The sequence below is a fragment of the Rattus norvegicus genome, chromosome 16, assembly GCF_036323735.1.
Source record: "Rattus norvegicus strain BN/NHsdMcwi chromosome 16, GRCr8, whole genome shotgun sequence".
NCBI lineage: Eukaryota > Metazoa > Chordata > Mammalia > Rodentia > Muridae > Rattus > Rattus norvegicus.
The window spans coordinates 83,191,507-83,202,775 of NC_086034.1; the positions used below are offsets into that span (position 1 = coordinate 83,191,507).

The window sequence follows — 11,269 nt, forward strand, 5'->3', positions numbered from 1 at the left end:
TTCTCTGGGGCCCACACTGAGCATGTCAGTCTTCAGGGAGCTACAGCCTCAGTAAAGCCTCTGAAGGGAACTTGGTGGCATCTCAGGACAGCTTGCTCTGTGAGATGGATGCCTGCATACGTACTGATAACTGGGGAAACCGAGGCTGGGCAAGACCTCAATCAAACCCTTTCAGTGTCTTCCTTTTACTCCCAGTCCACCTTCCCCTTCCCTTCCCTGGAAGAGCAGCCCTGCAGATGTGTATCTGACTTGACATCAGAGGGCTCCACGCAGGGACTCAAGGTCAACCCAGAGTAACAGCAGGTGTCCTCAAGACGTGCTGAGGCCAGCCAGTCCCTATGGGGGTGGAGTGCACACTTTACTTCAGAAATACTCCCTTAGGCAGCCCAGAAGGATGACATGACACATGCCGACCGTGTTTCTCATTTAATGGAAACAAAGACAGGGTGCTCGCACTAGACGAAAGGGAACAATAGTACGAATGACGTGTGTAGTATGGGCACACGCACACGCACTCACATTCACACGTCCTACATGCATGTGAACACACCTACTGTGTAGCACTGCAGACAGAACCTGTGCAGACAGGAGGTGGCTGTGGGGGAGACAGGAGCAAGGCCTGAGCCTCGTCTCCCTCAGGACACCCTGCCCTTCTGGCTGCCTGTCTGTGGTTGCACTGCCCAGACCCTCTGAGTGACTTGCTAGTCTCTAACTCAGACTCTTCCCCTGCTTTCTGTTTCCCCTCTCCCAGCCCCTCTCGTTTGATCTCTTCCTCTGCCTTCTTCACCCTTCTTTAGCTCCTTCTCCTCCCTCAGGAAAAGAAGAGCAGGCAAGTCGATAGGATTTGATACAAAATAGCTTCACAAGCCTCGGCTTCCGTCTTGGACAGGCTGGACTGTCCAAGGAGCTACAGTAGGGAGACTCGAGAAATCCCAACCCGGAGCTTGGAGTCCATGTATTTGACCAGCCAGTCTATGTACTGGGAGACCCTGGTGTACACCCCGATGTGGCCGATAGCTGCACAGCCCTCCCCCCAGCTGACCACACCTGTCAGATACCAAGTGCCATGGTAGTGGGTGGCGTGTGGGCCTCCACTGTCACCCTTGCAGGCGTCCTTGGTGCCGTCCATGTAGCCGGCGCAGAACATGTTCTCCGTGATTCTGGGGGTGTTAGCACTGTGTTTGGCATGCTCCAGGCAGTCCTGGGTCATCAGCCGGGGCACCTCGATGACCATGAGCTCCAGAGCTGTGGCACCACGGTCCAGTAGCTGGCCCCAGCCGCTGACCCTCGAGAAGCGGATGCTGGCTAGGGTGTTCTCGGAGAAGGCCCGTTCAGGCAGACACAGAGGTACCACGTAGTCAGTGAAGGTTACAGGCCGGTGAAGGCGGACCAGGGCGATGTCATGGTCAGTCCTGCCGCGGGTGTACTTGTTGGGCATGATGACCTGTTCCACCAGCCGTACTTGCTCAGTCCCCTCCTTCTCACTGAAGTCGTGTTCACCTGGGGGACGTCACGCCACTCATGGGACATATCCTACCACGTGTGGCCATGGCCCCACACAGAACTCTACTCATGGGACATATACTACCCTGAGGGCCATGTCCCCATACATAACTCTACTCATGGACATATCCTACCACATGTGGCCATGTCCCCACACAGAACTCTACTCATGGGACATATCCTACCACGTGTGGCCATGGCCCCACACAGAACTCTACTCATAGGAAATATCCTACCACATGTGGTCATGGCCCCACACAGAACTCTACTCATGAGACATATACTACCCTGAGGGCCATGTCCCCATACATAACTCTACTCATGGACTTATCTTACCACGTGTGTCCATGTCCCCACACAGAACTCTACTCATGGGACATATCCTACCATGAGGGCCATGTCCCCATACATAACTCTACTCATGGACATACACTACCATGTGTGGCCATGTTCCTACACAAAGCTCTTGTTTATCTTGCTCCTCTGACCTAGAGTATGTGGACAGGGCTGTGGCCAGTCCAGCCTCTGGTGTCTAGTATTTGAGTCCTTGCTAAGGTCTCAGAAGAAGCCTGCACCATGGCCCGCTGCAGTTCTGAAGGGGAGGTTGTGAATGGGCTGGGCCCGGGGGAGTGGATGGGATCCTTGACACCCACTCTGAGTAGGGCAAGATGAATAGAGCAGTCTCCAATCTCCCCCTATTCCCTGACGGGAGAGGAAGTGGGTCATCTCCAGTGCCACTCTTATAGATATCACCTGGTTAGGGATTCTGATGGGCCGTTGACCCTCAGCCCCTGAGCCAATGTTAGTCTGAAAAAACCCTCAGGCCAGAGGCCAGGGACAGGCCATACCTACCCAACACCACTGTGATGTTTACCAATTTCCCGAATTTATCGAAGCAGTGGGCTGCAGTTACTATCCATCTGGTGTCCAGCAGGACGGCCCCACACAGCAATGCCTCATTGAATTTCAGCACAGCCTGGGCGGGGGCACAGAGACGAAGAGAGCCACACTATTTTTATGGTCTCCTTGCTCTTGAGGAAGCAGCTGACTTGACACAATTCCTGTCCACAATCCCTCTGGGGATTGCCCCAGGGGGATACAGCAGCCTTAGCTCTGCTTTCTCTGGTAGACAACAGGGGTGTGGAAGGATGGGATACATGGATGATGGGGTGCATATGGCTCCTCAAGTGACTCTCGTGAGGCAGCTACAGACCTTGCATGGTTTCTGCATGGAATGGGCCTCAATATGGGCTTTTCTTCCCTTTCTCTGAACAAGAGTGCACAGGAGGCTGGCCCATGTTCCTTTGTGTATAAATTTAACCCAATTCAAAACTTCCACACCCCAGAGTAGAAACCACGAAATCAGGGGAGACCGAGCTGGAAAAGTGAGGTTTGCAGGATGGAGAACCTTACCTGCCATGGGCACTCCCCTTTGGGGCACACATAGCCTCCCACAATCCGGCCTTGGGGTCTGCTGAAGTTTCTTTTTTCTACAACAGGTATTCTCCCGCATGGGTACTCAACTGTACAAACAGAAGTCAGAAAGAGCAGGGTTCAGGGTGTGGGGTGCGGGATGCGGGTAAAGGTTCTTGTGGGCAGAGGATGAGAAGCACCTGGTCCCTGCCATAGCTCCCGCTGGGGACAGAGAAACTTGGTGTTTCCATCTAGAGTGGGCAGGAAGGGCCTAGTGCAGCAGCTAGGAGAGGAGGCAGACATTGGTTTGGGGAAAGTTGAGACCCGGCTTTCTAGAGCTGGGGTCTGCTAGATCCTCACAGGGAAGACATATAGTTCTGGTTCGCTAGAAAGCGAGAAATGATCTGTGTAAGTGTGAACCACCAGTGCAGAGACACAGGGTCTTTTAACCAGACTCGGGCCTCATGCTCCTCACACGGCAAAGGCCTCAGGTAAGAAAGAGCATTGAGTAGTGGCCTTCTGACTTTCCGGTTTCATGGCGCAGGTTGAGCCCATCCTCTTCTGAGGAAGCCCGGCCTTTGGAAGCAGAGCCCAGACAGTCTTGTTGTGGAGAACATGTGTTTAGAGAAGAGGGCAAGAGTTTGGCTCCCAGCAGCCACTTCAAGCCGCTCACAACTGCCTGTAACTTGAGCGCCAAGGGATCTGACATTCTCTGACCTCTGTAGGACTGCAGTGATATGTAATACTGCCCCACCCACCTGCATATAAATAATAATAATAATAATAATAATGACAATGATAATGATAAAGTCATCTTATGCTGTTAACTGCGGCAGTGGATACAGATGTCAGATGTGTCTGTAGGACTCCCAAGTATGTCTCAGAGACTCCATTGGGCATTAGAGGAGATGTGAGGACTCCTCATCCACCCCTGACCCGCTTCAATGGTCAGGGCACTTGAGACAGTGCAGGATGCTGGCCCAGGGTTCCAAGCTAACAGCTCTCTGGTGGGGTGTCCTGCAAGCCTCAAGTCCTCTATCTTAGTCAGTCAGCAAACTCGACAAACAGGAGTCTGGCCTTGTTAACACCTCTTTGGACTAATAACTTGCCACAGACCAGCACAGGTGACTGGCTCTTCAGAGTGTATTGGAGCTTGTTACCTTTTGGTTTGCAGGACACCTCATCTGGCTGCAGCACGTAGTCCTCGTGACAGCTACAGGTACGCTTGGTCCCTACGTGGTCCCTGCAGTACTGGTCACAGTCACCATTTTCATTTGCACAGATCAGCTGCTCATTCTTGTCTGAGGACAGGAGAAGACAACCTGAGAGGTCTCTGCAAGGCCAGCTCTGGCCATGATGGTGGTCTCCCTTGTCCCCTTGGAACATGGCATGTCGCTGTGGTCTATTGAGGCTGAACTGGCATCACCTGCCCTGTGGACTGATTTGGAGGGATGAGAGCCAGATCTGGGAGTCACATGTCTGAGCCATCTTGACAGCATTTGGAGGATGCTAAGCCTACGGTATCTGATGGTGTTTCTTTCCAAGACTCTAATGAGAAGCTGGGAAGGGTTCTGGAGGTAAGTGAACCTTTCTCAAGGAAAGGAAATGTTCTCAACAGAATGGAAAAATGGCCCATGGACTGTCAAAGGGAGAAGTTACTCTAGCAACAACCCTCATGACCACGTGAGCCATCTAGGCCCTTGGTTCTAGTGTTCTAGACAGAGAAGACGGCGAGGGTAATCAGTTCAGTTCTGCAGCAGCCCAGAGCCTCAGTAATGGAGGCCTGTGTTGTGACTCACAGTCACTGCTCACCAAACCTTACAGGCCTCTGGGGTCAGTGACTGTTAGTGAACACTTCTTCCCTTCCTCTTTACTCTCTCTGGCCTCGTTCTGGTCAGAACAGGAGGAGGCAGCTGATACTGGGAAGAACCCATTTGGCAGTAAGGGGCCCTTGGTCTGAAGAAAGGACACCTCTGCCCTAGTTGAAGAGCTGACCTGGGGGGACCCCCAACTGGAAAACTGCTGCTTGTCTGGGACCTTGGGCCATACCAGGTGGACAGCAAAAGGTATGATTGAAGGTAGGTTGGGCCCCAAGGGGCTGCAGACAGGTCCTTCACACCTAGGTCTGGGGTTAAGTGACTTTCTAGGTCAGTGATACTCCATCGTACTTTACATGGATTCTAGAAGAACTGAGCTGTCTGTGTGAGCCCACAGAACAGAATGTCTGGAAGCCTGCTCCTAGACTTCGCAAACTTTGGTGTAACAAAACACCCCGTGTATGTCTGCTGTCAGTGAATTCTATGAGGCCCACTAGTGAACTGTTGAGCCCAGAGTGGTTTGGTGGTCTCCAAGAATTTGATATTTCAAAGCTGAGTAAATACTTCACACCTTTAAAACAGCAGAGAAAAAGAAGTTTACCCAGTTGATTGTCTGGTGGGGACAGAAGCTGGACCCTCCCTCCCCCAGATCTCTCCAGACCAGCAGGATTCTAGGACAAGGAGTCAAAAGGAATGACCCAGAATCTGAGACCCAGAATCTTAGACTCATAAACCAAAGGCCCTCCATTTAAAAGGAGTTCTTAACGCCTCCTAGATCAATTTCCTACAGGGGCTGAGGCTGGCCTGGGGCATCCTCTCCTTCCTTGACGAGACTGTTATTCTCTGGAACCAGTCACCCAGGCCCTTCCCTCCCCTCCCAACTACAGTCACCCAGGCCCTTCCCTTCCCTCCAACTACAGTCACCCAGGCCCTTCCCTTCCCTCCCACTACAGTCACCCAGGCCCTTCCCTTCCCTCCCATTGCAATGGAGGGAGGAAGTTGGTCTCACTTTTCTCACAGTTCCGGCCCTCAAAGTCTAGGGGGCAGAAGCAGACATAAGACTTGAGGTGATCCTGGCAGGTACCCCCGTTCTGACATGGATTCGAGGCACACTGGTCGCCATCTGTGGGTGAATTGACGTTAGTGTGCTGTAAAGGAGGGGTGTGGGGGAGGGGCACAGATGGCTTTCACCTACTCACCGCTGTAAATAGTCCAGAACTGCTTCTGAGAGGGAAGAAGAAGCCATGTGAGTTCATGAGAAGTAGCACTTAGTGTCCAAGGGAGGAGCTCAGGAGCTATAGGTGGGGCTCCTGACCTGGGCATCTGTGTGGGGCTTGGGAAGATAACATTCCTGTGGAGGAGGCCTTATCTGAGGCGGTGTTTCTCTACACCCTTCCAAGAGACATGTAAATCACCATACAGTTGCCTCTCCCAAGTGAGAGTACCTGAGTTCTCACTCTGATCCTGCTTTCTCCAGCTCTGGCCTGGCCCTCTAAATGTGGTAGGTGTCATCCCATGGGAGTTCTGGTCTGAAGAAAAAGGAAGTGAGCTGGCACCAACGCCTGTCACTCTCCACTTTCTGACTGGGTGCCCTGTGACTAGCTGTTAGCATGCCTTCCTTGACTCCTGAACTACAGCTGGAATAAACCTGTCTTTCCTTCAGTGATTTCCTGTCAGGTATAGCCCCACCGGTCAGTAAGGAAAGTAACTTCTCCGGGCTCCCTATGTGAGTTGTTCTGAGTGTGAGGGCACTTGTGAGAGAGATGTGCTGTGAATGTGAGGTCTGCTGTGTAATTTCCTGTGCGGAGCATCCTTTGGATTTGTGAGGTATCCTGTAGGAGTGAGAGATCCTGTGTGAGGTGTTCTGTGGGTGTAAATTCTCCGGTACATGTGAACCTCACGTGTGAGGGCTTCTGTGAACGTGAGGACTCTTGTGTGAGAGAGAGGTGTTCTGTGAGTGTGAGGTGAGCCTCCTGTGAGTGTGAGGTGAGCCTCCTGTGAGTGTGAGGTGAGCCTCCTGTGAGTGTGAGGTGAGCCTCCTGTGAGTGTGAGGTGAGCCTCCTGTTAGTGAGTGTGAGGTGAGTCTCCTGTGAGTGTGAGGTGAGCCTCCTGTGAGTGTGAGGTGAGCCTCCTGTGAGTGTGAGGTGAGCCTCCTGTGAGTGTGAGGTGAGCCTCCTGTGAGTGTGAGGTAAGCCTCCTGTGAGTGTGAGGTGAGCCTCCTGTGAGTGTGAGGTGAATGAGCCTCCTGTGAGTGTGAGGTGAGCCTCCTGTGAGTGTGAGGTGAGCCTCCTGTGAGTGTGAGGTAAGCCTCCTGTGAGTGTGAGGTGAGCCTCCTGTGAGTGTGAGGTGAGCCTCCTGTGAGTGTGAGGTGAGCCTCCTGTGAGTGTGAGGTAAGCCTCCTGTGAGTGTGAGGTGAGCTTCCTGTGAGTGTGAGGTGAGCCTCCTGTGAGTGTGAGGTGAGCCTCCTGTTAGTGAGTGTGAGGTGAGCCTCCTGTGAGTGTGAGGTGAGTCTTTTGTGTGAGGTGAGTCTCCTGTAAGTGTGAGGTGAATGAGCCTCCTGTGAGTGTGAGGTGAATGAGCCTCCTGTGAGTGTGAGGTGAGCTTCCTGTGAGTGTGAGGTGAGCCTCCTGTGAGTGTGAGGTGAGCCTCCTGTGAGTGTGAGGTGAGCCTCCTGTGAGTGTGAGGTAAGCCTCCTGTGAGTGTGAGGTGAGCCTCCTGTGAGTGTGAGGTGAGCCTCCTGTGAGTGTGAGGTGAGCCTCCTGTTAGTGAGTGTGAGGTGAGTCTTTTGTGTGAGGTGAGTCTCCTGTAAGTGTGAGGTGAATGAGCCTCCTGTGAGTGTGAGGTGAGTCTTTTGTGTGAGGTGAGCCTCCTGTGAGTGTGAGGTAAGCCTGAGGTGAATCTCCCGTGAGTGTGAGGTGTGATATGAGCCAAAGCTGGTGAGAAGAAAAGCCATTGGAAAACAAAAAAACCAGCCCCTCAAAACTGCCCCTGGAACCTCACAAATATCCCCGGGGTTGTGACTATTTTTTCCAGAGATGATGACAAAAGGAAACACAGTGGACCCAGTCTCAAAGCCTTGTCCTATCCCAACACACCTCTGGGAAAAGCCTCCAGAGGGAGATGTCTAACCACATTCAGTGATGTATAAATAGGCATCCTTTACAAAATGAAACCACACGGCCAGGCAGGGTAGCGCATACTTGTAATTCCAGCAATTGGGAGGCAGATGAAGATGAAGAATTGGAGGTCAGCCTGGGCTATAAAACAAAAACAAAAAACAAAACAAAACAAAAAACTAAAAGAAATAAACAAACAGATAAAAAGAATAACTCAGGAGCGAAGACAAATCTGTGCACAGGGCCAAGTGTGGACGAGGAAAGCTAGTGTTCCTCACACATTTCTGGTGAGGACTGCACATGTGTGTGTGTGTGTGTGTGTGTGTGTGTGTGTGTGTGTGTTATGGTGTGTTGTGTGTGTGTGTTGTGTGTGTTATGATGTGGTGTGTGTGTTATGTGTGTTATGATGTGGTGTGTGTGTGTGTGTGTGTGTGTGTGTGTGTGTGTGAAATTTTCCTATCAGGTTAACTTCATGGGCAGCCCTGGATCCTTAGGGAATAAGGGATTTCCCTTTGGGAAATAGGAGACACAGCCAGTGTAGTTTAGGAGTTGTATTTCTTGCAAAACTTACATGTGGTATTGTTGGAGCAGAAACCTGTGTGTGTCAGGGTTCCTGTGCATCTATGAGTACTGAGTGGCAGCCTCCACAGAGAGGGGAGACAGACTGAGACACACAGGCGTGACCCTCACGACCCCCAGCTTCCTTCCTTCCAGTCTCAGTTTGCTACACAAGATCAGGCACGGGGGAGGGGGCACTCACGGTTCTCTCAGGGCTCTTGAAGATCTCTCGGGCCTCCTCAAAGGAGCACCGCTCTTCATTGCACTCCCTCTCCAAGGAGCTAGACCAAAGCTCCTCTAGGAGTGAGTTGGCACGCCTTTGCCTGTGTAGGACACCGTGTGCTTCCTCCTGGGTTATGAAAACTGAGAAACAGAAGGTCCCATGAAATATGGGAAGCCTTCCTCAAGCTGCTGAGAAGTCGCCCACTCCTGATGGGCCCATCAGTAATGGGAAACACCCACACCCGACCATTCCAGTGAATGAGGGGAACCACACAGCTCGTGTAAACCACCCACACCAGCTCTCTCAGTGGTGGAGACATCCATCTCCCTCAGTGATGGCAGCCGACCTACCCACATTCATCTTTTTCCACTCCACCCTTTGGTGGGAACCAAAAAGTTCCTGTCTACCTCAAGGATCGGAGGGTGCACAGGCTGGTTCCTTCCATGGCTTACCCTCCACTGTGGCCTGAAGGTCACAGAGAACAACATAGCCCAGGCTCAGCTGAATTTAAGATTGGATGTGTTTTCATTGATGGTTGGTGACGGATAGCCCTGGCGCAGCCTTATGTAGAACTATGTGGCGATGCATTTATTAGATGAGATGAATGTTTACCATATCCATGTGGTTTGGCACTCTGACCATGTCTCTCTTAGGGATTTATAATGAGGAAACACTTGGAGGGCTTATGAAAGTCACAAAATGATATGTCGGTAGTAACAAGACTGCCAAATGGTGGTCCCCTGTGAGGCCAGTGAACACGAGGCTTACGATGTGATGTCAAGCCAAAAGGAGACAGCTAATGCCACATTGTGCAGTCCCTTTCTTGGGTACTCACAAATGTGCGCACAAACACATTTAGATCATCCTCTATTCTCACATCTATCCCCCTATCCTGTGTCCAGGGGGTCAATCCAAGAATCTCAAGTCACACAGCCCTGGGGCTTCAGATCTTATAACAACAGCGTCAGCTCTAGGTGCCAGGCCACAGCTCCATCACCTGGGCTTCCTAGTCCTGTCCTACACTGGAGGTGTTTCAGATGCAGCCTCCACTACACCACCCTGCCTGTCAGTGACCTTGACAGTGTTCCCCACTTGGCTTTGGAAAAGCAAAGGTTTGGCGAAGGCAGCCACAATAGTTTGGACATGCTGGATTTGAGGGTTCTTTGGGATACCCCAATAGACATGGGGTCTGAATCCCACAAATGTGAGATAGGAATGCAGAAGTTTAAATCATCTAAACTTAGTCAGGATGAAGCTGAGGCCCTCAAAGTGCTCATACGGCAATGATGTCACATAAACCACGTGCCTGGGATGTCTTTGGAAGGAGCAGCCATTCATGGGAAGCCATGTGACTGAGATGGGAAGAGAAAAGAGCCAGGAAGGAAGGTAATTAGGGGAGACCCCCAAAGCAGCCAGTGTATTCAAGAAGAAGGCTAACAGAGACAGCTTTCCCTATGCAGAGGAGACTCGTTTAAGGGAGGGAAAACCTGTATGGGCCTTGCTGGGAGGAACTAGGTCCAGGTGGGGCTGAAAAGGTGGCTCTGCTCACCAGGAGGATGTCGGTGTGCCCCAAAGGACAGTCCTCTGGAAAGACAAGAGTGGAAGTCAGATAAATCATTTTGGGAGGGGACAGAGAGAGGGAAAAGGGCTGAGGAACACTCTCTGGTGTTCCTCGAAAGAGGATGGAGACACTGTCCAACAGGACCAGTCAATATCCTTCACGAGGCAGAGAAAGATCTATATGTCACCAGCCATTGCACTTCTCCAACGAGTAAGGGGTAAGGGGTGGGCCCTTAGGAGAAGGCAAATGTACTTTAATCCTCCTCCTGGAGATCCGAAGCAAACCCGAGGCCCTCCCCATTGCTGCAGAGAACTTGGGAAAGCCGGGAAAGGAAGACAGGAAAGCCATCCATCGCTCTGGTTACTACTCAGTTCCACTGGGGAACCCGCTGCAATCCCCACTTGCCATGGGCTTCCATTGGCTAGCCCACCGACCAACGCCTCTATACGTGGGAACATTCATGGCAGCCTCAGACTACAGTTTGTGACGCCTAGCCACAGGCTTTCTCCCCTGAGGCCTTAGAGGCACGTGTATGTGTGTGCGTGGGGGGAGCGGGTGGGGGAGCCGTGACTGCGGACATGGAGCCGAGACCATGAGCGAGCCCTGTAGCACAGTGCCCTGTGGCTGTTCTGATGTCTGATCCCTTGCCTCAGAGCTCTGTACTGAGTGACCCCCCCAGGATCTAACTTCACAGGCAAATGTCCGTGTCCATAGAGGGCAGGAAAGCACCCTACTTCTAAAAAGTCTGTGGAAGACAGCAGCCCAAGATCCCACCCCTGTGAAGAACTGCCTGTCTCCGGGTGGCAAGCATCCAGGTGCTTTTTGCTTTTGTCAGGGACATACATCAAATGGAGCTGCCCGTGAGGGAGTTCCTGTTGATGTCCCAACCGCCGCTACAGACATCAGCCACTCAGTCCACCGTAAAACCTCCCTGGACAGACAGACGTATGTACGTACCCACAGCCCCTAGGGGTCCCTGGAGCTGGAGCAGAAAGTAGAGAAGCAGCAGTCCGTGAGTCTGTGGAACCATGATGAGACTGTTGCGTTTGGCTGGGGACTGTCCAGATGCTGCCGGGAG

General features: G+C 52.1%; 1 protein-coding gene across 4 annotated transcripts; it reads right to left on the bottom strand.

Moving 5' to 3' along the window:
• Positions 1 to 389: 389 nt before the first annotated feature.
• On the bottom strand, positions 390 to 11,269 carry F7 (coagulation factor VII). Of its 4 annotated transcripts, none has more exons than XM_039094239.2 (8): positions 11,149 to 11,269; positions 8,610 to 8,770; positions 5,933 to 6,084; positions 5,743 to 5,856; positions 4,077 to 4,217; positions 2,917 to 3,026; positions 2,356 to 2,479; positions 390 to 1,500 (listed from the first exon to the last, which is right to left on the bottom strand). In XM_039094239.2, exons 2-8 carry the CDS (start codon positions 8,666 to 8,668, stop codon positions 908 to 910), a joined length of 1,293 nt encoding a protein of 430 aa, XP_038950167.1. In that variant the 5' UTR covers positions 8,669 to 8,770; positions 11,149 to 11,269; the 3' UTR covers positions 390 to 907. The 4 variants fall into 4 exon arrangements, with proteins under 4 accessions (XP_038950167.1, XP_038950168.1, XP_038950169.1 ...); XM_039094240.2 differs by having other exon boundaries at positions 2,378 to 2,479; positions 5,933 to 5,957; positions 11,149 to 11,263; NM_152846.2 differs by having other exon boundaries at positions 408 to 1,500; positions 5,933 to 5,957; positions 11,149 to 11,232.

Coding starts and splice junctions, on each gene's coding strand:
- F7 (NM_152846.2), bottom strand. CDS start 11,221: ATGGTTCCACAGACTCACGGACTGCTGCTTCTCTACTTTCTGCTCCAG. Junction 5,958..8,609: donor TCAAGAGCCCTGAGAGAACC/GTGAGTGCCCCC, acceptor CTTCCCTCTCAG/AAGCAGTTCTGGACTATTTA. Junction 3,027..4,076: donor GGTGTCCTGCAAACCAAAAG/GTAACAAGCTCC, acceptor CTGTTTGTACAG/TTGAGTACCCATGCGGGAGA.